Source organism: Dermacentor silvarum, chromosome 1, assembly GCF_013339745.2.
Source record: "Dermacentor silvarum isolate Dsil-2018 chromosome 1, BIME_Dsil_1.4, whole genome shotgun sequence".
NCBI classification, from domain to species: domain Eukaryota; kingdom Metazoa; phylum Arthropoda; class Arachnida; order Ixodida; family Ixodidae; genus Dermacentor; species Dermacentor silvarum.
The window spans coordinates 269,316,480-269,342,423 of record NC_051154.1 but is presented as its reverse complement, the minus strand read 5'-3'; the positions used below and the strand labels follow the sequence as shown (position 1 = coordinate 269,342,423).

The 25,944-nt window shown below is 48.9% G+C and overlaps 1 protein-coding gene and 1 pseudogene across 1 annotated transcript; both read left to right on the top strand.

Moving 5' to 3' along the window:
* Nucleotides 1–485: 485 nt before the first annotated feature.
* LOC119440257 (uncharacterized) lies at nucleotides 486–2,838 on the top strand (annotated as a pseudogene).
* Nucleotides 2,839–16,125: 13,287 nt separating this feature from the next.
* On the top strand, nucleotides 16,126–25,692 carry LOC119437154 (DEAD-box helicase Dbp80). The gene is made up of 7 exons (XM_037704229.2): nucleotides 16,126–16,236; nucleotides 17,194–17,302; nucleotides 17,374–17,820; nucleotides 20,168–20,345; nucleotides 21,024–21,424; nucleotides 24,275–24,466; nucleotides 25,611–25,692. The coding sequence occupies exons 1-7, from the start codon at nucleotides 16,174–16,176 to the stop codon at nucleotides 25,670–25,672; spliced, it is 1,452 nt and encodes a 483-aa protein (XP_037560157.1). The 5' UTR covers nucleotides 16,126–16,173; the 3' UTR covers nucleotides 25,673–25,692.
* Nucleotides 25,693–25,944: the final 252 nt, after the last annotated feature.

Here is a 25,944-nt window from a genome sequence, read left to right as displayed (position 1 = left end):
GAGCAGCTGTTGATGACGTGGTCAAAGGAGCGGAGCGTGACAGTGACTTCGACGTTCTGGAGATCAGCACGACGGAAAGTAAGCGTGGCCCCGAAAGTCGCGACTGGATTGTAACAACGAACATTGAAGGAACTGATGTGCAGCTGAAGGTCGATACGGGAGCGCAGGCTAACTTATTGCCGCGTTCGCTGTTCAAAAGGCTCGGAACTAAGCAGCAGCCGTACCCCACGAGGCGCATCCTGCGCCATTATGGGGGTGGCGAAATACCACACAGTTGAAAGGTTCGCCTCGCCGTGCAGTTAGACAAACGGCGTGTGCTACTTGAGTTCTTCATAGTAAAGAAGAAGCAAGCGATTCAGGCAAGTGAGCAACTTGGTCTGGTCAACAGAGTGAACGCGGTGGACAGCAGCGAGGCATATGGAAGCCTAAAGCATGCATTCCCGAGGTTATTCACTGGCATTGGCAGGACGCGGCGCGAGTTCAAAATGGTGCTTCGAGAGGACGCTGTCCCTGTGGTACAGCCAACCCGGCGTGTACCTTACGCCCTCAAGAAGCCACTTAAGAAAGAACTCGACCGGATGAATGCTGCGAACATCATCGAGAAGGTGGAAGAACCATCAGACTGGGTAAGTCCCCTGGTTATCGTGAGGAAGAAAAATGGGGACTTAAGAGTATGCATGGACCCGCGGGCAATTAATAGGGCGGTGAAGAGAGAGCACTTTCAGTTGCCATGCCGGGAATAAATCGAAGGGGATCTAGCGCATGCAAAGTATTTCAGCAGACTCGATGCCAACAGTGGTTTTCATCAAATTCCTCTCGACAAAAAGACATCAGAAATCTGCACATTCAGTTCGCCGTTTGGCCGGTTTCGGTATCTCAGACTGCCGTTCGGTATTGCATCTGCACCCGAAGTTTTCCAGCGTACAATGAGCCAGATATTTGACGACCTCCCGGGAACACGTGTGTACATTGACGATGTGCTAGTGTGGGGTTCTACGCAAAAGGAACATGATGAACGCCTGTACAAAGCGCTGGAAAGGGCACAGGCAGAGGGCCTAACTTTGAATGCAGAAAAGTGCATTTTTGGACGCACTGAAATCAGCTTCTTGGGTGATAAGATTAGTTCCAAAGGTATTGAGCCCGATTCCGACCTGATAAAGTGCGTTTTAAACCACCCTCCGCCAACGACCAAGAAAGACGTTCAACGTTTGCTTGGTACCGTGAACTATTTCGGGAAGTACTTGCCACTGTTATCAGCCCATACTGAGGCCTTGCGCAGCCTGATTAGAAAGGACACAGTTTTCGAATGGACGCATGTTCACGAGCGTGAGTGGGCGCAGCTCAATATGACGCTGACGGAAGCGCCCGTCCTGGCTATCTTTAATCCCGAGCTTCCCACAAAACTGTCGACGGATGCGTCAGCATTTGCACTCGGAGCAGTGCTTTTCCAACAACATGGAGGAGAGTGGCGACCGGTAGGCTACGCGTCGTGGGCACTCACAGAAACCGAGCGAAGGTACGCCTAAATAGAAAAAGAGGCCCTGGGCATAACATTCGGCTGTGAAAAGTTCAATGATTATGTCATAGGAAGACATCGTTATCGAAACCGACCACAACCCATTATTGGCAATTTCAAAGAAGGAAATAGCGACATGCCACCGCGTCTGCAACGACTATTTCTTCGACTGCTGAAGTACGAGTTTGAGTTGCAGTATGTTCCAGGCAGCAAATTGGTTGTTGCTGACACCTTGTCACGAATCCCATCACGGGAACAACCAGAAAAAGGCACAACGGACGTTGAAGTTCATGCCGTGGGCGCCCCGACTGCCGTTGTCGGACCAGCCACCCTATCCCGTCTGCCGGCAGCAACTGCCAGTGATGCAACGGCGCAAGACGTCATCTCCAGGCTGCAGTCATCAATGCCTATAGAAGGTGAGCTAAAGTCCTTCACACAAGAACTTTCTGTAGTCAACGGAGTACTCCTCAAGGGAACCAAAGTAGTCGTGCTGGCAAGCATGCGAACAGAGATGCTGCGACGAGTGCACCAAGGGCATCTCGGCTTAGGAAAATGCAAATCGAGGGCTCGCAAGTTGATGTATTGGCCAGGAATGTCAACAGGTATTGCCCAGTTCATTGACAGGTGTGACGTTTGCAAGAAGTTTGCTTATCGACAGCCTGACGAGCCCCTGTGCCAGCGCACCGTTCCAGACCTGCCATGGGCCAGAGTTGGTACAGATCTTTTTCAACACGCCAGAAAGCATTTTTGGTAGTCTATGACGCCTACTCTAATTTTCCAGAAGTCGAGCACCTGAAGGAGACCTCTGCAACAACTGTCATTCATAAACTACGTCAGATCTTTGCAAGGCATGGAATACCACTTGAAGTTTGCAGTGATGGCGGCCCGCAGTTTGCGTCAAAAGAGTTTAATGATTTTGCGGCTCGTTACGACTTTGCGCATACGTTTTCAAGTCCACGTTTTCCCAGGTCCAATGGGCTCGCCGAGAAGGGCGTACAAGTGGTCAAGCGGCTTCTGGGCAAGACTGAGACCAAGAAAGAGGACTTCTATATGGGCCTTCTCAACTACAGGGTGTGTCCTCTCGAAGATGGCCGTTCACCATCGGAACTGCTAATGGGACGAAGTCTAAGAACGCTACTTCCAAATTTTTCAGCGTCATCCTCAGGTCTCGTTCAAAAACATGTTCAGGCAAGGACCGCAGGAAGACCACTAGCTCCGCTACAGAAGGAATACGTCGTCCGAATCCTCCGAAATGGTAGATGGGATATCAAAGCGCAAGTCCAAGATCTCGTGGCCCCGAGATCGTACACCGTTCTGACTGAGGATGGCCGGATTTTCCGTCGAAATAGACAGCACCTTCGCAAAGCACCAGAAGCGTTCTATCGAACCATCCATTACTAGGCGGACGACTGCGACGACGCCCCTGATTCATCTCCGAGCGCTGTCACACAGCAGAGGCAAGAACCTCCGCAGGCCACACAGGACCGACCACCAGCAGGCACACCAGGCGTGCCCAACATTGCAGATTCACTGCGACGATCTACCAGACCGCGAAGACCCCCAGACCGCCTGACCTACACGCACGGGTTCCAGCAGACTGAAACAGCCTAGGAGTGTCGACTGCTACGCATCGATGTTGAGTGCTTTCAGTGCTATCTGTGTTTTCAGTGTTTCCATTCTTCAAAGAAAGGAGGATGCAACGGCCAGCCAAGGCAGCAACACTGTGCTAACAAGGAGAGCAACGCTGTGCGCAAGCGCGGCTATATATATGCGTTCCCGTGTCTTCAATAAACGCTTCTTCTTGTGGTGACCACTGTGTGCATTACGCTCGATACAATTTTCAAGACGATTTTCCACTCACTCGACCATTGCAAGCACAAACATCGTCACGCGCCGTGAATGCTTGTTAGTTTACGTAAAAAAATCACACGTTAAGCAATAACTATGTTATCATGAGAAGTTACATGTTGGTAATTTCAGAGAGGATTCACGGATTATTAAAACAAGGCTATTGCAGTAATAACTTTTACATACCAAATTAGTAAATGGCTCGGCCAGTACTAGCTATCTATTCATTTCAATGTCGAAAAATTTATATTTGTTAAGCTATATTGGCTGGATCGAATGGCTTTTCTTTCTAATGTTTGAATTTGAAGAAAGCTTCGCTCACGGTGAATCTTAAGGTACATCATGCGCGAAGTTTGTATTGAAGAGATAGCGTACAGCAAGAATTGTTCGTGTACGCAATCTCTGAAGCGAAATAAGCCAACAATATTGCGGCGTTAGGGCCGTCTTTGCTCTTTCTCTTGCTCCCCTTACACCTTCTCACTCTGCTCTGTTCATAATAAAATATTGTCGTGGCTAAAAAATATTCGAATAAATACATATGCATATAGCTGTAAACCACTACTGACCGTGAGCGAAAAGCGCGTAATGGTGAGCGAAGCAGTCACTGCACGCACGTAAGTATTTCACTTGACTTCGCGAGTAATTTACCTTTTTTCGTTACTCTTATTCTTGCAAACATGGTGCTATTGCCCACGTACCCATGCGAATAACGTTTCTTTTTTACGTTCTTTCCTTGCGCGGGCTTATTTAGCGCGTTTCTACGCACGCACAGTTACCGTAATACCGTTCCCGAACTCTAGCACCGGAGCTAGGCCGCGCTGATGAGTTTGATACGTTAGTTTTTGCATTATCGTGCTGCCCAAGCACAAAGAAACGCTCAAAGATGGGTAAGCTCCATGCAGCACCACACAGTTGAAGTTATAGACTTAAGTGCTTTGCGTGGAAAATGAACGCAAAAAACTACAGCGCGTAGCAGACGACCCTCGCTTCCCGCGCGCTTCACGAGCCCGAAAAGCCCACGGGTCCGGAGCAGCAGCGGCGCGGCGCAGCAGTTCACAGAAAAAGGCCCTCGCCAGAGCCGGCGCTTTGGACACTCTCTCATATTCTAGGTCACTCTACACTGGACCGTATTCTAGTACACTCTATCTGCTTAAAATAGAGAAATAATGTCTGCTTTTCTCAACTTTTTGTCGCCGCGAGGTGGCGTCACGTCGCAGAAGGTAAATTTTTGAAAAAGAAAAATGAGAGGTATACAAAAATGCTAGATAAAGAACATGTATAGTATACCTGATTAAATCAAGCAGGCTAGGCGACTATTTGTCGCCGCCCCGTTTGAAAGGGGATGCCAATAAATCATCATCATCAGCGTTCCATTACTTGGCCTCGAAGCTGTCTCTTTAGCTGTCTACGTAGACTGTCTCCGAAGCTGGCCAGAATTGGAACACGCCCACTCTAGCGCGGGTAGAGTGTACAAGAATGTGGCCCACGGAGGAAGGAAGCAATTTGGAGGACGCTTAAGCTTCGCCTTCAAGAGTGGAACGCGATAGCATTCAAAGATCCTTGACTGTTTCTGACACTTCCTGGTAATTGCAGCTTATAATGTTTACCGGGAAACGCTGGCGGTGAATGCTATGCACGAAGGCGCGCTTCCTGGTAGAAACGTGGCCTCTTTCGTGGGCCGTCCGTCTTTTATTGTTTGCACCTTTAATATTTCAGCCTGAGAAGATTTAGCATAAAAGGCATGCGCTGTCGGTGTTTTGTTGCATGACAATTGTTTGTGGGCTGTCACTCAAAATTCCGAGGAATAACTTTGTAAAGAATGCAAGACAAAGTGCGAGCAACTTTAGTGGTAAAATATATTTGGAGGGCCTGCGTGGTTGAGACAATTTTCTCGGCCGCGGGCGGCATTGCCGACGCCAGATTTTATGCGACGCGGGGCCCTAAACGCTATCGCGTTAAAACTGAGGAGGGGCCCTGACGTCGCTCTTAATTACTCCGCCATCATGTCGGGCCATATTCTCCTCTCTCGCTTACATTTCTCGCCTTCGGCACGCAGCCACGCCGGGCTGCGCGCACGTTCGCGCGCCGTAGTGATCCGACCAAGGAATCCAATAGCGGGGTATTATATCGCGATACGACCCATGGCAAGTCCATCTGCAATTCATGAGAACGAAGAGGTATGCTGGTCGCGGCTTTATAGGAATCTTCTTGCTTTATTGAATAGGTTTCGGGCGGCCTCGCACCGCGGAGATGTGACGAGCCATAGCGCGCCGACGAACTGTCCGGCAGAGAACGTCCTTACGGGTTTAAATACACGGACTGCGGCCTGAGGTATACTGTTCTTACGGTAAGTGAAGCTTCGCGGAAACAAAGTTCTGCGGTGCCGAACAGTGAGCGCATATGCGCGCGGCTAGTGGGTTGACTGTTACGTGCGACCATCAGCCGTTTGATGTGCTCACCGGCGTACGTTCCTTGCGGAGTCTTGTTCACTCTTATACCGCATCCGCCAACCTTGACTCCCCTGCGCCCCTCGAGCACACGAATAAGATTACAGAAGTGGGGTTCGTCCCTTTAATACTCACAGCAGCCGGTTCTTTCCCAACCTCCACGTGGCTGTTTTACGTGCCACAAACGGCGGACGTCCGCTGTCAAAAGCAGGAACACTGCGCAGCTGTCACTGAAGCGCAAGGAGTTTATCGTACACATTCTGAAGCACAGCGGTTCCAGACTGTGATGACACGTTAGCATGAATCCACCGAAGACGGCAAATATATTCCCAGGTGTCCTTCGTCCGTGGCGTGGTACGTGGTGCACGGCGTTGCATGCGCGCTCGTTCCACGCTTTTACTTCTTCCAGTCCCACCTGGCCCCAACAGCAGCTGGGAGAGCATGGTCTAGATAACACAGCGGAATAAAACACGGAGGCTAAAGCAATCCTTGCACGCACGACGCCTTTGCAATGGTACGAAACCTACGGAGCAACACGCGCGAACGCACAGAGCCATTACAAAGCCGCCATTGTGGCCCAAAAACATGGCGGCTACAGCGAAAAAAAAAAAGTTGCAGTGGCTTAGCTCGGCTATGCCAGGATATACGTAGCGTTAGCAAAGGTTCAGCTGATTATTCTTAGCTTTCCTGGTTGTCTAGATTGTCAAGGATTAGCTTGATTGTCATGCTTACTGCTGCTCCAATGACACACACGCGGTATACGTATTATGTGGCACATGTATTCATTCCTCCTACGCTCAACCGCTAATTGCCAGGCAACTACTTCGGGATCCGATGAGTCAAGCTTCTCCGTTCTTCTGCGCTGTTGAGCAGCATTTGCGCTCTCCTTCTCCATTGCTATACCACACTGGCAAACGCCAGTCAGAAGCGCAGCGGCTCCAGCGCAGTGTCAGACGGCGACTGCACAGCGAGCGCGCGCCGGCGCCAGTGCGTCTACCACGGCTACGACGTCACTCCTCTGGAATGCGCAGACCGGCGGCGGTGAGTCGCGCGCGGCGGCGGCGGAGTGCGCGAGAGGTGCCGGCTCCGGTGCGCAAGGCGTGTGACATCACTGATCCTTGCGCATGCGCAGCACGGCTCTTGATGTGCCGCGCGAAATGGGCTTGGCTAGGCCAGTGTAGCTAACGCTACAAAAATACCACGCGACTTCCTCCACACTTTTTTCCTAGCGCGCGGAGGGGGTAGGGCCTCTCCCATGGAGGAAGAAAATATAGGAGGGAGCATATACCGGCAACGCGATTGTCGCCGACTGTGCTGACCCAACACGTGATAAAAACGTCAGAGCACGGAGGATACGTCGGAGCGCGCGGTAGGTTTTAGTACTCCCGGTTGTTGTTTTTTTTAGTTTTTTTTTTCAATACCCATTCGAAACCATTTGAAGCTCTTGAAGTAAACAAAAACAAGAGAAAAAAAAAACAAAGCAAGGAAATATCTTTTTCCTTCCTGCATGTGAGCAGCTGGCGGCCGAGCGCGTACCGAATAAAAACTGCCGGTAAACAAACGTCTCGGCAAATCTCGATTCTCCGTGATCTTGACGCAAGAGGTCACGTGTTGGGCCACAACTGCTGGCATGGAGGAAGAAGAATATGGGAGGGGTCGAGCATTACGTACTTCACGCAGCCAGCCTTGGCAAGCGAACGCTTCGTGTAGCCAGCAGGGGTGGCCCAACACGTGACCTCTTGCGTCGAGATCACGGAGAATCGAGATTTGGCGAGACGTTTGGTTATCGGTAGTTTTTATTCGGTACGCGCTCGGCCGGCAGCTGCTCACATGCAGGAAGGAAAAAGATTGTTCCTTGGTTTGTTTTTAGATGCGAAGCATCTTATGCTCGGGACTATGTCACTCCCTCCCTCCCTCCGCCGTGCGGCGTCCACTTCCGGTTCCACTTCCGGTTCCGCTTCCGGAAGCCCGCTTCCGGCTTCCGGAGAACGCTTCCGGCGTTTTGCCCGAATGATCCCGAGGTGCTCCGCCCACTCATCATTCACTTCGTCCTCTCCTCCTCCCGCAACGCCGCGATGAGTGTCAGACAGCGCCAGCGTCAACGCCAGTGTCAGCGCCGTGGACAGCGCCGCGGAGAACAGGGCTCGAGCCGCTGCCACGAAACGGCAGCGGCGGCAGGCCGATCTGAAAACTAATGGGAACTTGAGTCGACCCCATGGCTGCTTCGCATACTACTCAGGGTTCCCCTACGGGAAGATGGTCTAATTTTTTTCCCTTAGTTTTGTTTCTGTTTATTTCAAGAGTTACAAATGGTTTCGAACAGGCATTGAAAATAAAAAACTCAACCGGGAGAACTAAAACCTACCGCACGTTCTGACGTATCCTCCGTGCTGTGACGTTTGTATCACGGGTTGCTTAGGCGCCGACTACGGGAGGGGGGGGGGGGGGGGGGCTCACTGGATGACCTCGAGCACTCGCTTTCACAACGCAAGCATTGTGAAGAACGCCGGCAGCGGAGGCGAACGGTTCGCACAGCCGCGCGATTCACCGCAACTGTGAAAATTCGATTCATCATCATTATCTGCCTATTTTTATGGCCACTATACTGACGGCCTCTGTGTGTGATCTGCGATGGCGTCTGTCTCTTAACTCTGCAACACTAGGGGCGCAGAAAGACAGCCCGGCAAGGAAGACAGCGCACATGAAGTTAGCAGCTATCCCTGGTCGCCCGTTATCATTGCACCCACCAATGATTACCAACAATTAGATATGACACGCGGGCCCCATAAGCGTCAGCCGCGCCCAGTCATTCACAGCTACGGCAGGGCTAGAGGAGAAGACGCATGCTCTCCTTCCCATTCGCGTTTGATTACGTGACCTACAACTAACCCGAATATTGAGCGCGTGGGAAATAATGCCATCAAGCCGCCATCCTTTTGGGCTTACTGTTACGTGCTTTGTCCCGCACCCACAGGGTATGGGTCGCTCATGTATATGGCTTTTGGATTTAATGCGGAACATCACGGCGACGACAACCGCGACAATTTGCCTGAAGTGTCGATAAATTGCATTCGCCATATAGTTAGAAATGGAAAATTGTCAGCAGAGGGTGTATATATATATATATATATATATATATATATATATATTGTTACGTGTGGAAGGACACAGACGAAAGAGGCTATTTACAGGCTATTTACACAGAAGCCAGACAGCCAGGCCCACAATCGCTCGCACCAAGAGCACAGACACACTTCGTCGTCTTTCGCGCGGCGGCTCGTCTCTTCAACATCTTTCGATGTTATCGTAATACTACCCCCCCCCCCCCCGGCGGCAAAAGCGCCGTCACGGTGCTGTTAAATATCCAAGGTGCTTGGAGAGGTGTAGGGTTTGAGCCGGGCGACGTGGACAATATCACTGGTTGTCACAGCGGAGGACGTAGTGGGCGTGGCTAGAACGATTTCGTAGGTGACATCGGTCACTTAGCGGAGCACGCGATATGGGCCTGTGTAACAGGAGAGCAGTTTTTCACAAAGGCCAACTTTACGCGATGGTGACCAAACCAACACGAGGGTGCCGGGCGCAAAATGCACATCACGGTGACGGAGGTCGTAGCGTTGTTTCTGTTTTTCTTGAGACACTTGCAGACGAGCACGCGCAAGTTGGCGAGCATGGTCAGCACGGGCGATTGCATCACAGGCATAATCGCTAGTTGAAGCTGTGGGGAACGGGAGCACAGTGTCTAGTGGTAGCGTCGGTTCTCGGCCATACAATAGGTAAAACGGGGAAAAGCTAGCAGGTTCGAGACGGGAAGAGTTGTATGCAAAGGTAATGTAAGGTAGAGCGAGGTCCCAGTCACGGTGGTCGGCGGAAACGTACTTCGATAGCATGTCTGTAAGCGTGCGGTTCAAACGCTCAGTGAGGCCGTTCGTTTGTGGGTGGTAGGAGGTGGTAATTTTGTGCTGTATTGAGCAGGCACGCATGATGTCGTCAATGACTTTGGACAAGAACGTACGGCCACGGTCGGTGAGCATTTGACGCGGAGCACCATGCATCAAAATGATATCGTGGAGGAGGAAGTCCGCGACGTCAGTAGCGCAACTGGTCGGAAGAGCGCGTGTTACGGCGTAGCGGGTCGCGTAGTCCGCAGCGACGGCTATCCACTTGATTCCTGATGTAGATTCCGGAAAGGGGCCGAGAAGGTCTAAGCCAACACGATGAAAGGGCTCGGCAGGGATATCGAGTGGCTGCAGGTAACCAGCGGGGAGCTGGGAAGGCTTCTTGCGTCGTTGGCAAAGTTCACAAGCAGCGACGTAACGCCGTACGGAACGGGCAAGGCCCGGCCAGAAAAAACGGCGACGTACTCGGTCATAGGTTCGAGAGACGCCGAGGTGTCCTGCCGTTGGGGCGTCGTGAAGCTCTTCTAGAACGGTTGAGCGGAGGTGTTTAGGGACTACAAGTAGGAACTCGGAGCCGTCCGGATGAAGGTTACGACGGTATAGAGTACCGTCGCGGAGTACGAAGAGGCATAAAGTAGTATCGGCCGGAGAGTGTTCCAAACGGTCGATGAGTGCTCTGGTGTAGGCATCACGACGTTGCTCGTCGGCGAAATGAAGGAGCTGGGATACTGAGAAAACGGAAGCAGCACTGTCAGTATTGGAGAAGTCAGAGTCGTCAACAGGGTAACGCGACAAGCTGTCAGCGTCTTGGTGCAGGTGGCCAGACTTGTACGCCACGGAATATGAAAATTCTTGTAGCCTCAAAGCCCATCGACCAAGCCGGCCTGTAGGATCTTTGAGCGATGAGAGCCAGCAGAGAGCATGATGGTCAGTGACGACAGAGAAAGGGCGACCGTAAAGGTAAGGGCGGAACTTCGCAACTGCCCAGACAACAGCAAGGCATTCTCTTTCCGTAATGGAATAGTTGCGCTCCGATGGTGATAGGAGGCGGCTTGCGTAAGCAATAACGCGATCCTGGCCACGCTGACGCTGGGCTAAGACAGCGTCAGACAGCAAACACCATGACCGCTGGCATCTGTACGCAATTCTGTAGGCAGGGGCATCAGGGTCGAAGTGGGCGAGAATGGGCGGTGAGGTGAGAAGAGTGACGAGACGAGAGAAGGCGGTGGCTTCTGAAGTACCCCACGAAAATTGTACGCCTTTCTTCAAAAGATTAGTGAGGGGTCTAGCAATTGCCGCGAAATCCTGAACAAAACGACGAAAGTACGAGCATAGCCCAACAAAACTGCGAACGTCTGCGGCTGTCTTCGGAACCGGAAAGTCTCGGACGGCGCGAGTTTTGTCGGGATCAGGCTACACTCCGGAAGCGTCGACGAGATGGCCCAGAACAGTAATTTGGCGGCGGCCAAAACGACATTTGGACGAGTTGAGTTGCAGCTTCGCCTTTCGAAATATATCAAGTATAGCTGTTAGACGCTCAAGGTGAGAGTCGAACGTTGGCGAGAAGACGATGACGTCGTCGAGGTAACAGAGACACGTGGACCATTTAAAACCTTGGAGCAAGGAGTCCATCATACGCTCAAAGGTGGCCGGGGCATTGCATAACCCAAACGGCATTACTTTAAATTGGTATAGGCCATCAGGTGTTACGAACGCGGTTTTTTCTCTGTCCATGTCGTCGACAGCAATCTGCCAGTATCCAGAGCGAAGATCAATAGAAGAGAAATAGCTGGAACCGTGAAGGCAGTCAAGGGCGTCGTCGATTCGTGGGAGCGGGTAGACGTCCTTCTTAGTAATTTTGTTCAAATGGCGGTAGTCTACACAGAAGCGCCACGTGCCGTCCTTCTTAACCAACACCACAGGTGACGCCCAGGGACTCGAAGAAGGCTCAATGATGTCTTTATCTAGCATTTTGGTCACTTCATTTTGAATTACTCGGCGTTCCGACGTAGAAACGCGATATGGTCGTCAGTGAATAGGCGTAGCATCGGCAGTAGGAATCCGATGCTTGACCGCGAGCGTCTGGCCTAAAGGGCGATCGTCGAAGTCGAAAATATCTCTGTAGGCCGATAACACTTTGGAAAGGTCTTCAGCCTGAGTAGAGGACAGGTCCGCCGCAACCATTTTCTTTATGTTGGGATCGGCGCCCGAGGCTGGCGCGAGGGGCACGCCAAGCTCGGAAGAACCATCGGCTGATAAAGCTGCCACTTGATGGTCGCCGAGGCAGTCAACGTTGGCAAGGCAAATACCTTGCGGGAGAATTTGTTTTGCCAATCCAAAGTTGAAGATAGGCATGCGAGTGCAGTTATTAGTAATGGTAAGAATACTGTGAGGCACGGTGACGTCATACTGTAGTGGAATGTCGGGCAGAGGGGTGACGAGGTACTCGCCATCAGGAACAGGTGGGGAAGACAACAGTTCAAAATAGGCTATTGACTTTGGTGGTAGGCGAATAAAGCCTTTGGGGCGTAAGCGGCACTGGGGTTCATCAGGAGGTTCTGCGAGAATCGGCAAGGCGAAGGGTGCTGGCAGAGCAGTCAATAAGAGCAGAATGTGCAGAAAGAAAATCGAGTCCGAGAATTAGGTCGTGGGGGCAATGAGCAAGCACGGTGAAGAGGACAGGAGTGTGGCGGCCGGCGATGCTGACACGTGCCGTACACATGCCGACGATAGGGACAGTACCGCCATCCGCGACGCGGACGACGCGTGCCGACGCTGGGGTGAGGAGCTTTCGGAGTCGTCGTCGGAAGGCAGCATTCATAATGGAAATATGGGCCCCTGTATCGATCAGTGCAGTGACAGGATAGCCGTCGACGTCAACGTCAAGAAGGTTTTGGTTCGTAGGCAACGTGAGCAGAGGATTTGAGGGCAGGGTCGACAACGCAGCTTCACCTCCAGAAGCTGCAGTGTCTAGTTTTCCGGCGGCATCCGGGAGGTGATAGGCGGCGACGAAAATCGACGGGGTTGGGGCGAACGAGACCGGTGGCGTCGAGGTGAGGGCGAGCGGCTGTAGCGACGGTTCGGAGCAGGGGCATCAGCGACAGTGGGTTCATGGCGGGAGGCATAGGGAACAGAAGGTCCGAAGGTGCGGGGATAAGCGGTGGCGTATGTCCGAGGAGGAGGTGGCCATCGGTTGCGGCAGTGACGAGCGACGTGGCCGATGCGACAGCAGTGGAAGCAGATCGGCCTGTCATCAGGGGTACGCCATTCGGACGGGTTGCGGCGAGATGTGGCAGAAAGGGACTGCCGAGGGCGAGGAGGGCCACTAGAGAACTGGGGAACGATAGGTTGAGACGTTGAACACACGGAGTTCAGACCCATGTTTTCACATTCCTGTCTGACGACGGCCTGAATCATCGCAATCGTGGTAGCTGGCGGATCAGGAGGCGTCGTGGAGACAGCTGAGGAACAGGCAGCCTCGAGCTCGCGACGAACAATTCGGGTTACGTCGTCACAGGTGGTGGCCTGACGCGGTCGACCCTCACATGTCGACGTAGCAGCAGTGTTGGGTAGCCGCGTGATGTGGGGTGTGATACGGCAGCTCTTAGCGTGTTCAAGGCGACGGCATTCTTTTATGATGGCGTCGACAGTCGAGACGTTGCCGAAAACAAGCAAATTGAAAGCGTCGTCGGCAATGTCTTTTAGCACATGGGCCACTTTATCTGTGTCGGACATATTATCGTCAGCTTTGCGGCATAGAGCCAAGACGTCGAGGATGTATGAAACATACGGCTCTGTAGAGGTCTGCACACGAGACGCAAGAGCCTTCCTCGCGGCAACCTTGCGCCCAAGAGGGTCGCCGAACAGTTCCCGAAGCTGTTCTTTGAAAGTGTCCCAACTGGTGAACTCGTCGTCATGCGTTTGGTGCCACACGCGTGGGGTGCCGCCGAGATAAAAGATGACATTGGCGAGCATAATCGTTGGGTCCCACCTGTTATTAGCACTGGCGTGTTCATAGAGCTTGATCCACTCGTCAACATCCTGTCCCTCCAGGCCAGAGAACACACCAGGGTCGCGATGTTGGGCAACCGTGACGATAGGCGTAGTCGGGCGAGCCGAAGCCGTTGCAGAGGCGGTCTCGTCACCGGGGGGCATGGTGACAAGCTCGATGTACCGACCACTTCGGAGTTCCGTGGTGAGGACGGGGATCGCTAACCTCCACCAGAATGTTACGTGTGGAAGGACACAGACGAAAGAGGCTATTTACAGGCTATTTACACAGAAGCCAGACAGCCAGGCCCACAATCGCTCGCACCAAGAGCACAGACACACTTCGGCGTCTTTCGCGCGGCGGCTCGTCTCTTCAACATCTTTCGATGTTATCGTAATACTATATATATATATATATATATATATATATATATGGGTAGGGTTCGGACAGCTGGACAGTGGCCGTACCGAGGAACTTCACTGATTCAGAACTGACAAGCCACTACTTCAAAATATTTGCCGCATAAAGAACAAAGAGCAAAACAAGTGCAAAACACTAATCCCGAATGAATTCGCAATCAGAAAGCTTGGATAGCTTGGAATACACATTTAGTCCCGATTTTAGAACAAGCACCATATACGCTGCTTGCGCCGTTTAGACATAACTTATTCAGCCACGAAAGCGCTTTAGCATGTTCTATGAAGCCGTGATCAAAGCTTCGTGTTGTCCACCTAGTCACTGTCTACGATATCTCCGAAAACAGAGGTTTTCTAAGTCGCGCCGGCGTCATACACTTCAATTGTAAACAAGGAGGCAACGGAGGCAGTTGAGGCAAGCAATGGACGCGTCACCACGTGATCAAACATGGCAGCGCCCGCGGGATCGCGCGAAAAGGGTCAATATCTTCCTTCCTTCATGACTGCTGGCTACATGAAGCGTTCGCTGGCCAAGGCTGGCTGCGTGACGTAATGTTCCTTCCATGGCCTCCCCTCAGTTTTTTCCTTCCTCCATGATGTAGCCCAATCTAGTACACTCTAGCGCAGCGTTGTGCACAAGTACGTTACACTATAATAGACCAATGCCTCCTAAAAAACTATGCCTGGGACGTGAGCCGCAAAGGCGCTGCCCTACCCTTTCCGTTTTCTTCCTCTCCACTTGGTAGAGTCACTAGAGCCTCTTGCGGCGAACGCTCGCAACACACCTGCGGCGGCGGCGGCGCCTCGCCGCGCCAGCGTAACTCGAGCAGACGACGCACGCCCGCCCTTGCCTGCCGTGACCTTTGCTTCAGCAGACGACATTCCTGCAGCATATTGTCACGTTCAAGTGCCGGTCTTTGTCAGTAGGCAAAGAGAGTAGGCAAAGTGACTTGGGAAAACAGTAGCCTTTATTTGGACGAACATGTGCCCATAAGCGAGCTTCTGGCGAGACTATTCGGCAGTGGCGAAAACAGCATGCACGGTTGATCGTTGGCGGAAAGAATGCCAGCGTCCTTCAAACACATCTCCAATGGGCTAGCGACGCGACGCTGTACACGAGTTGAAGACGGCGCAGCGCAAGGAAACGCACGCCAACGAAATCAACTTATATGTGGCAATATACAGCTAGACGCAGTGCGCTCGTTCCACGTGGTTCGTTCGTCCAAAGCATTGGTTCATCTGTTCACTCTTGAACTTGGTGCTTGCTGTAACATTCGTTCTTCGGGAACTTTTTGCGTTGTTTTCACGCTTTCACGCAAAAATGTTTTATTGGGCCGTGTGTTTTAACCGCGTATTAAGGGCGGCATCCTCGGCTTGCCGGACGGCCCTTAGCTGGTACTGCTTCAAAGAAAAATTTTGTGACGGAGCAGGCGTGTGCTCTACGTCGTGCCTCCAGTGCAAGCCACGAGCGCACAAGCAACCGCCTGCAGAACGCGTAGTCAGCTGCGCCGACACAGTGTTGCCGACAGCGTCACTCCGGCGGTACAGTCGCTAGCGCCAACACACGGCGCCCGCTCGCAACGCACCTTCAATGGCAAAGCAAGCGACGTCCCAGGCATAGTCTATTTAGGAAGCGTTGAATAGACATGCGAAAACGTACAAACTTAGGCTCTTATAATTTTATTTTTGTGGTTACCGCCTTATTTAGGTAACAGGGAAAGTCTGGGGCGCGATCTTGTACGCGTTCCAAAATGGAACGGAGGCGGTCCGTCCCATCGAGCCGCACACGATTGGTCAATTTAAACCGTGACGATCAAATTGACCAATCGTGTGCGGTTCGATGGAACGGACCGCCTCCGTTCCATTTTGGAACGCACACAAGATCGCGCCCTTGAAGTACGAACTATTTGCAGCCTCGCGGAGGAACAGTGGCTGGTGGTTATGAGGGCCGAGATTTGACGGGTCAGTCTGAGCACCTGGCAACAGTGACATTCCGGCCATTGTGCAGTGGTGTTATAGCACTGTTCCAAGAATTACGTTTGCCTGGCAGAATAAAATGTCAAGTTGGGCTCAGGAAGCAGACCAGCAAGAGAAACTACTGTCGAGCCTCACTCGCAAGGTAAGGAGAACGTTGTGAGAAACTGAAGTCCCTATATTTTCTGCTCTTTTTTAAGTAGCAACATCTACCTCCGTCGGCCGCCATGTTCTTACTAACCTCCTTGTTGTTCGGCATCGGCGTGGCGGCAATGGATGCCACGCCGATACAATTGGCGACGAGGTTTATCTACATGCATCGCAGCCAAACGTAAGTAGTGGACTGCGAGCTTACGTCCGCGGCAAGCCCTTACGCCGTGCTTCTGCCTGCAACAATTATTTTGCACATCCTCTTTCGTCTTATTCGGCAAACCTGCTTCATGGTGCAGCATTCGGCCGTCAACGGCCGCTGCTGCACCACGCTGCTGCATACGCTTCAGGCATGAGGCCAGACAACCAAATGCGAAACCAAAAGCGGCTTAGTACTGCGCTGTTGAGGCCGAACGCAAAATTTGTCTTTACGGCGACGCCTACCGCGTTTCTAGCTGCGGTCGCGCCGACCGCAGAAAATCCTTCGCACAAAGAAAAGACAAAAAGATAAACACGCACAGAAACATAATGCGTCTTCAGCCTGCCCTCAAGTTTGCTCGCAGCAGCATGCAAGTGACTGCGGGGAAACAGCATTAGGAAGAACATGGCTGCCGAAATGAGCGCCGACCAATGAGATTCGTCGGCGGTGCTTCAAAGCTTGTCGCTGCTTAAACTTTATGAGAAACGGCAGTGTTCGCCCGCCGCGGTGGCTCAGTCAGCTAAGGGGTTGCGCTGCTGAGCACGAGATCGCGGGATCGAATCCCGGCCGCGGCGGCCGCATTTCAATGGAGGCGAAATTAAAAAACGCCCGTGTGCCTGCGTTGTAGGGCACGTTAAAGAACCCCAGCAGGACAAAATTAATCGGGAGCCCTCCACTATGGCGTGCCTCATCAGAACTGGTTTTGGAACGTAAAACCCCAGAAAGAAGTGTTCGCCGACACTCGTTTTGCAGGTGTCCGGAGTTAGCATCGATGGGTCCGGAGACGCTGGTCCGAGCGAGTACCGCGGAAAGTCCAACAACGCTGGTAGCAAACCAGCGCCTTCAGAACACGATGAGCCCAGTAAGTATTGTGAAGCGTGATTTACGTGAGCTAGATGACCACGTGGTTACACTACACACTCCTCGTTACAGTGGTCACCCCGGCGGAGATTTCACTGATGCAGAAAATACTCCGGATACATCTTGTGCCCACATCACACAACGTGGAGGTCCGGTGCAAAGACTCTAATTCGCCATTGCACTCAATCAAGACGTTTGAAGAGTTGCACCTGCCCCGTCAACTGCTGATAGGCGTGTACAATTGTGGCTTTAACCAACCATCAAAAATACAAGAAGCGGCTCTGCCTGTTCTGTTGGCTGACCCTCCACAGAACATGATTGCTCAGTCACAGAGCGGCACGGGAAAGACAGCCGCCTTTATTCTGGCCAGCTTAAGTCGAGTGGACGTGGAGCAGCGGTACCCGCAGGTGCTGATCCTGTCACCCACGTACGAGCTGGCCGTTCAGACTGGCAAGATGGCTGAGAGGATGGCACGGTACACCCGTATCACCTTCTGTTGTGCCGTGCGCGGAAAAAATTGTGAGGTTCCTCCTCTTTTTGGCCGTTTACTTATGCATGCATTGTCTGCCCTGCCGTGTTACGTGGTGTCTGCTGTATTGCAAGCCTTATCAACCCCCTATATGAAACCTGGAATAAATTTGTTCAATCGTTACTTGTGCCATATTAAGGCTGCATACATAGTGGAAAATATTCTGTCGAGCTTTAAACTGAATGTGGCTTATCTTTGCGTGCAGTTATCTGAAGTCCCTGCCATCTTTCAGCTGACACGTCATAGTGAATTAGCTTAAAACAGACATTGGCAGCCATTCTTGAAATGTCGGGCAATGACAGCCTGAGACAGAGGAGCAGAAATAGAAAATGATTGAAGGGCAATGTTGCTACGAAATGACAGCCTGCAAAGTGCCCCCCCCCCCCGCCCAAAGTTTTTGAAACTTGTGCACCAAGTGGTTAACCATGTGACAACTTAAAAGAACAGCCTAATGTGTCGCTGGGCAGCAGAGCGTTACTGACATTTAACGACATTTGCAGCTTTCAGCATCCTAGCAATTCTGATAAGACGGGATGAGCCTTAAGTACAGCAATATAAAATATGTAGAAAATTGTGTGAGGAGCAAGGGGGGCAGGTGGACATTATAAGAGCATTGTTTGTTAATGAACAAATCAAAACAGTGTGTAAGCAAGTGAGTTAAAACTAGGTTATCTGCCATATTTGCTACAGTTAGCTTGCATGTAATGTAATTACAAAATGTTTCAGTTGCGTTTGCACTCTTTGAAGCACAGGCACAAATAAGCTTGGGGATAAATGTATTTCGAGAAGTATAGCATACTAATGTGCTAGCACTGTTCTAATAAGGCAGCTGTCGTGACATTGCTGCAAGCTATCAGTACTGTGTTGCATGCAAGGCTTTCTGGTTGACCAAACAGTGCTTTCATCCTTCAGAAACTGTGTTATTAAAAGCAGTTTCAGAGTAAAGCTCCAATAATTCAAGCAGTTGAACGAATACATGGTACACAGCCGAGGCTGACTGTCATTTTATTACCTGTAAGTGAAGATGGTAGGAATTTATGACTTCTGAAGTCCTGCTTTTAGGAACCAGAGCAGCACTGACATTATTTCAATCGTTGCTGTGGCCCATATATCACTTATGCTTCATGTGTGTGGTCGGCAAAAAATTGTGAACAGACAGCATATTTATCTACATGTTTTGATTGGCCTCATGGTGTGTACTGAGGCTGTATTCGGGATCGATCACTTTTGGGATACAACTTTCAATGATTGGCTAAGCCAGTGAATAGAACACCCAACATTCCAGCAATTCGTTGTTCTGGTTGCGATGTTACACACAAGTGAGTTCTCAAAATTGATCTCTTGGAAATTTCACGCATGATGCAGAGGCGAACATAGCTACAAGGTTTACTGTGTGGAGTTCTGCTGAAACATAAAACCATGCGCAGGTGGAGGCATGCCTATGTTGGTTTCAGGCCAAGGCTAATTACTTTTGACCTTCCAGTCTAATGCAGATTTTTAGAAAAACGTTGCTAGCATGCATTAGTTTGTGTTGGTATCACTCTGTACCATTTGACATGAAATGTCATTGAGGGTATGATTTAGGACTGGAAGACTGCTAGCACTATGCTATACATTATGTGCATCTCAACATAATGCTGATATTCCTAATATGTACAGTTAAGGGCGACTTGATATATACATGCTAGCTGTGTTGGGGAGAAATTAAAGGAATACAGACAAAAATTTTCTAGCCCACCTTTTTGCTTGATCAGATAGCTGTCAACTACTCTGAATTCTACACAAAATACTAAGTTTGGTCCCCTGCTGTTATCATTGCTTTTTTTTTCGATACTTGTGGCTTGTACCCACTATGAGGGATTTGGCTGTCCTTTCTGTTGAAATGTGCAACACCTGTTACCCTTTTCACCTTCTCTCCCCTATTACCTCATCGTCTAAAACTTTCGACAAGGTGATCACAATGTGGCTTCGACTGCGGCATTGACCCACGCATCAGTAACCCCCCCCCCCAAAAAATTTCATGGCGTATACAGATGGCTTGTAAACAAACCCAACATTGAAAAATATGGTGCGCTTTTTGAATACGTCACATTAAAACCTTATAATTCGTGATTTCTTGCATGTTCGACATATTGAGTCATCGTACTACGATTACAGAGTTGCCGATTATTAGCAAAGCGACAAAAGGCTGGACAAAAAGTTTGCATCAGTTCCCTCTTAATGTTAGACAATAAGGTGAAACTGATTGTACTGGGACATTGGTGCATTCTATAAAAGACGCATGTACTGGCTACCATCGTTCACAATTTGTGAAGGTGATGTTTCTGTGCTTTTCAGTCTCGCCAGGAGCAAAGATCCAAGAACAAGTAATCCTAGGCACACCAGGAAAGATCATCGACTGGGTCTTTAAGTTCAAGTTCTTCGACCTGTCACGCATAAAAGTCTTTGTACTGGATGAAGCAGACATCATGATTTCCATGCACGGGCATCATGACCAGTCCATACGCATCCACAAGTGAGTTCCCTCAGTGTTTATATTCTTGTGCACTGGCTCATAATGGCTGTGCAGCATTTGCTTAGCGGTGTGTTATGTTTTCAGAAGGCATGCTACAGCTTAGCGGACATGTCCTGCTGTGTATAGCTACAGCACTATGCAATACTAAAGCAGCAATCATTTGTAGAACTGCTATCACAGGCGATTGGATAAGCTTTGATGTGTCATACAACTGTATAAAAAGATGTATGTATATGGCCAATATTTTACTGTGTAGCTTACAATGGTAGAGTTTTTTTAAAGACTTAAACCAAGAGAAGCAGATAATCTAACACAACTAAATACAGCATATGCAGTGCCCATTTTGGTATATAAATGCATCTGTAATGCTTACTACTTACTTTTGTTTCTGTTATATTCTTTGTATTCATGATCAGAATGCTCATTTGTTGCACTGGTGCATTTTTCATTCTGTTTGCATAATTTTTCAAAATTAATAAACACGTCTGGCATGTCTATACGTTTCCCCCTTCCCATTTTCTAGGTGTGCTGATCTTTAGCAACCCCATTACAAAGTGTCACAGTAGCTAGCTAGTCTAATATGAAACATAAATGATTGTTTAAGTAGCATCTTTTTGTTGATTAATGTCCATTTGGTAGTTTAGCGGTCACATTGCAATGTGGCATATGTCCTTGCAGGCGGCTTTCTACCAAGTGCCAGAATATGCTGTTTTCAGCCACGTACGACAAGGATGTGATGCAGTTCGCAGAGATGATCATCCAGAACCCCGTGGTGATCCAGTTGCGCAAGGAGGAAGAAAGCCTGGAGAACATCAAGCAGTACTACGTGGTGTGTTCAAACAAGGAAGAGAAGTTCTCGGCTATTTCAAACATCTACGGTGTGCTGGCTATTGGGCAGACCATTATCTTCTGCCACACACGTCAGGCAGCTGCATGGCTGACCACACAAATGACCCAGGAGGGTCATGCTGTGGCCCTGCTCTCTGGTGAGCTCAGCATTGAAAAGCGTATTGCTGAACTCAAAGACTTCCGCAATGCTGTCAAGCGTGTCCTCATCGCCACCAATGTCTGTGCCAGGGGTAAGTCTCAAGTTTATGGCTTCTTCCTTCGCCATCATGTGCTCTGGCCTCGCTATTTCCACTGCCTTTATCAATAGCAAGAAGGAGGGTGCTGTATCCCAATCTTCCCAAAAGCCTATTATTGGTTTCACACGTGGCCACATCCTGTTAGCAGGTTCATTGTTTTTGGTTGTGTGCTTAGATTTGGTTGACAACCATTGCATTCTACTGGTGCTAACATATGGGGCAGAAACTTGGAGGTTAACAAAGAAGCTCGAGAACAAGTTAAGGACTGCACAGAGTGATGGGACGAAACATGTTAGGCCTAACGTTAAGAGATGGGAAGAGAGCGGTGTGTATCAGAGAGGAAACGGGGATAGCCGATATTCTAATTGACATTAACAGAAAAACAATTGAGCTGGGCAGACCATGTAATGCATAGGATGGATAACTCGGGAACCATTACAGTTATAGAATGGGTACCGAGAGAAGGGAAGCACAGTTGAGGATGGAAGAAAACTAGGTGGGGTGATGAAGCTGGGAAATTTGCAGGTGCAAGTTGGAATTAGTGCAAAAAAAGAGTAATTGGAGATTTGGAGATTGCAGGGAGATGCCTTCGTCCTGAAGTGGACATAAATATAGTCTGATGATGATGATGACTGATTTGGGTGCGCATTAACTCTGTAAATTCCAAAGTACTATACATATGCTACGTTTAGTTCGATACCTCAATTTTCTGCTTTAAGCATAGAAACAATGTATAGCCCATAGTAGCACTTTCAATAATCTGGAGTGAGTCTTCCCAGTTGTGGATGGCTCAGCAAACCGGGCACTAAAGAAATTACTAATTAAGTTTTAATTCAAATAACAATTTTACTGTTTATTTTTTTGCACGAGTTCACTTCCATGGTGGGAAATAAAGGCAACAAGTTTTTATCATTTTCGCCAATGTAGAACTGTGTTTGGGCATTAGAGAGTTAAGCAATCCCAGGTAGCCACAATTAATCTGGGTGCCTTCACTATGGCATCAACCATAACCTATTGCGCAAATTCGTGATTTGAAAGCCCAGAATTTCATTTTATTTTCTTAACTATATTGTCAACGTAGATTGCTGTAGCTGTTATCCTCTATTCATCACTATAACTCACAACGCAATCTTGCACGCACTCTGCTTGCACAAGTGATTGTTCATTCAAAGCTGTGGTGTCACCAAAAGTGCTCTTGGGAGCAGCCCCACAAAGCATGTTGAAAAAGCGTTTCTGTGTGACTCATTGCAAGTTTTATGTCATAAGCATTGTTAGAGCTCACTAGAAGTACATAAATCTGTTACAGCTTTCTTAATTGCAATTTTATGGGATGCTTCTCAACATGCTTTACATCTACATTGGTACATTACAGTAAAACCTCGTTAATTCAGATTTCATGGGGCTGAAAAAAATTTACGAATTAACAAAATGTAAAATTATTCAGGGTATCAAGAAAACAATGAACAAATGCCTATTACGTTAACACGCATTTATTTACTGAATCAATCTGCAAATCCTGTTATTTCATCCAAAAGCAGTGCGGAAGCAGCAATTCTCATCTCCCGACTGATTAGCGCTCACAGTGGCAAAGGTCTCGCAACTTCCTTTGTGGGATGCCTCTTTGCCGCGCACATCCCAGTTAAATTTTTTTTTCCGCCGGTGAGCTGGTTGCCAGAAGATCGACTGTCCATCACAATGTAGCCTGCGCTCTTCATCCTCGACAACGTCCACTGTGTTTGTGTAATTGCATGTGCAGCCATTGCAGTAAGTTAAACCCAAACTACTGTTTGCCGCAACCACTGCGGACGAAACCGCTGTCGCTGTCAACGTGATCATGGGCAGCGACCACACAGTTTTGAAGGCACTCGGCCAATGTGGTGTTATGCGTAGACTTTCCTTTAACAATTACCAGGGGGAACTCTGGCGATGTGATCATTCAGCCACCATGGAAATGATGGTTAGTACATGGATTTGTCTGATCTTAGTGCTTGTGGATTCAAACACACTTGTGGCTTTGTTTATTATGCTTTATCTATCTTCATTGTCAAAAATTTCAAAGCAATGTATGCTTTTCTAAATGCAGAAGACTGCAAAGATGCATAATTGCTAATAATTGTACCGGTTCAGCCTGTCGAGGTGGTCCAATCGAAAGGTGCTGGCTTGCCCATGAGAAACTTATTAGGGTGTTTTATGCAGATTATCAATGCACGAGTCCGTGGTGTAATGGCTTCTGTGTTTGAATCTTGCCATCAGACAATTTTAATAACAATCATTTCATTATTTATAGCCGTACTTTGCTGAAGTTTGGAAATTCATGAAGCCAGAAGGACAAAGTTTAGGCAAATCCAAGTAAATAACCACCATTCCCATGCCGACTGAAGCGCCTCGCTTGCTGCTCCTGTAGACACTAGTGCCAGAGTTCCCTCTAGTAATTATAGAAAACTCTATGGTGTTTTGAATGGCGCGAAACACAGGGATAAAGGCTATGCAGGTGCAAATAAAATCAAAGCGTCCCGGTGTTGCCTGTCCACGTATGATTTCTGCTGATGACTATGGCAATGCGGAATCTGCCGCTTCGTTTCGATTGCAATATGGTGTGTCGATACATTGTTTCAATGCTAATCGCAGTAATGTTGACAGTCATCGTGAGATGGGGTTTTGCCGAATGTACTTGGCTTGGTTCAAATTTATGTAAAACACAGCAAACATTAGTGGTACACCATTCAGTGTCATTCTTTTACTGGATCTCTTTCTTTCTCTTTTTCTTGTTGAGAGTTATCTGGCTTTGGTTTGTTTGGTTGCCAAATGTATGTTTTTGCATCTGTTATGTTTACTTACTTGTAGGCATCAACGTGGAGCAGGTGACCGTGGTCGTCAATTATGACCTTCCTGTTGACATGAAGGGCCGGGCCGATTGCGAAACGTACCTGCATCGCATTGGGCGCGCAGGCCGTTTTGGCAAGTCTGCCATTGCTGTCAGCATGGTGGAGGGCAACCACAACTTGGCAGTCCTGAAACAGATTGAAGAGCATTTTGGTAAGTTCAATATGTCATTGCATGCGATTTAAGCTTTGCGCGGTTGGGTGCTGCCACATCGAAAGCACTCCATGGGCTCTCGATAATTTTTTTTATTAGTATGTTGCAAATTTTGGCACAAAACTAGCGTACTAATGCAGTGCCAACGACTCCTGACAATCTATTAGCCTAACTGACATTACACTGGGTGACCACAGCTTCTGTATTAGCTGAGCATGTGAGCATTGCATCATTCATGTTCTTGAAAAAAAATGGAAAGAAAATTAAGAATGCTTGTTGTAAGCTTGAAAGCATTGGCATGTTGCCAGGCTTGGCATAACCGTGGAGTTACTTTGTTTTCTGTGACTGCAGTCAAAAATTGAGAAACGTGTCTGCAAAGTAATGTAGTTAGGCTTGTGTGAATGTTCAATATTTTTGAATAGTAGGTATTATGCTATTTGGTATTCACTTTGGATCGAATTTCTGTATTCCGAATTTTCTGATTATTCTGAATAAACAAATATAAATTTGAAAACATGTACAATCTACAGTTTTGGTTTCTCTGACAAAGGCACATTGCCGTTGACATGGCTCATAGCCAAGACAAGCCAAAGATGAAGCCTCCATGCTGCTGACTGATTTTTTATGTTATCTAAGTTGCAGATATTGTACGGTGTCTCACTTGAGTTCTTGGACGTCATTTGCATGCATGACATCGGAAATTGGTACCATTTAAGAAGCCTCCCGCACGCACCACATTCTCGCTTTCTTTGGTGAAGTAGTAGTTTGTTGGTGACCAAGACCAAACGTTTGGTCACTAGCACGTGATGCAGTGCTGAAATGCCTAACATGCAAGACAGTGTCGCCGTGACGAAAATTTGCCACTCAACTGTGCGGTGTCAATTATGGAGCTGTAGCGCACACCTCACCCAACTCCCACCCTACTGATCACTGGTTGTAAATGCATCTTTAGTCATAGTCATGCCAGGCATAGCTGACTTTCTACTGTCATGTGAATGTAACACTGAGAAGTTGAACTTGATTGTCTTTTCTTGCAAACTGTAACCTGGTAAATGTACAGCAATTGGTGATACAATGGAATTTGGGAAAGCAGGCTTGTGTGGCAGCCTGTTATGTAAGACTCTTCTCTTGTTGTTCTTGGCAGGGCGGCCCATTCAGAATCTGAATGCAGAAGACATGGAAGAGTTGCAGAAGATACAGCAGTGAGCAAGAAACCTACTTAAGAACGGAGGTCATTTTGTTGTCTGAATTTGTTTTAAGTTATTCATCATGTTGGTGCAGTGATATTTATGGTGATCTCATCATGCCACAAGTAAAGATAATGACAGCCTGGGCATAGGAGTGGTCAGCCCACATTCGCTGGTGAGCCTAAAAACTAACCTGCACCAAATTAGTGCAGTGATAGTTGGACCAAATGTATAAACACTTGTTTTGCCTACAGCTGCTGCAGGGCATGATATGCTGTTAAAAAGGTTGTG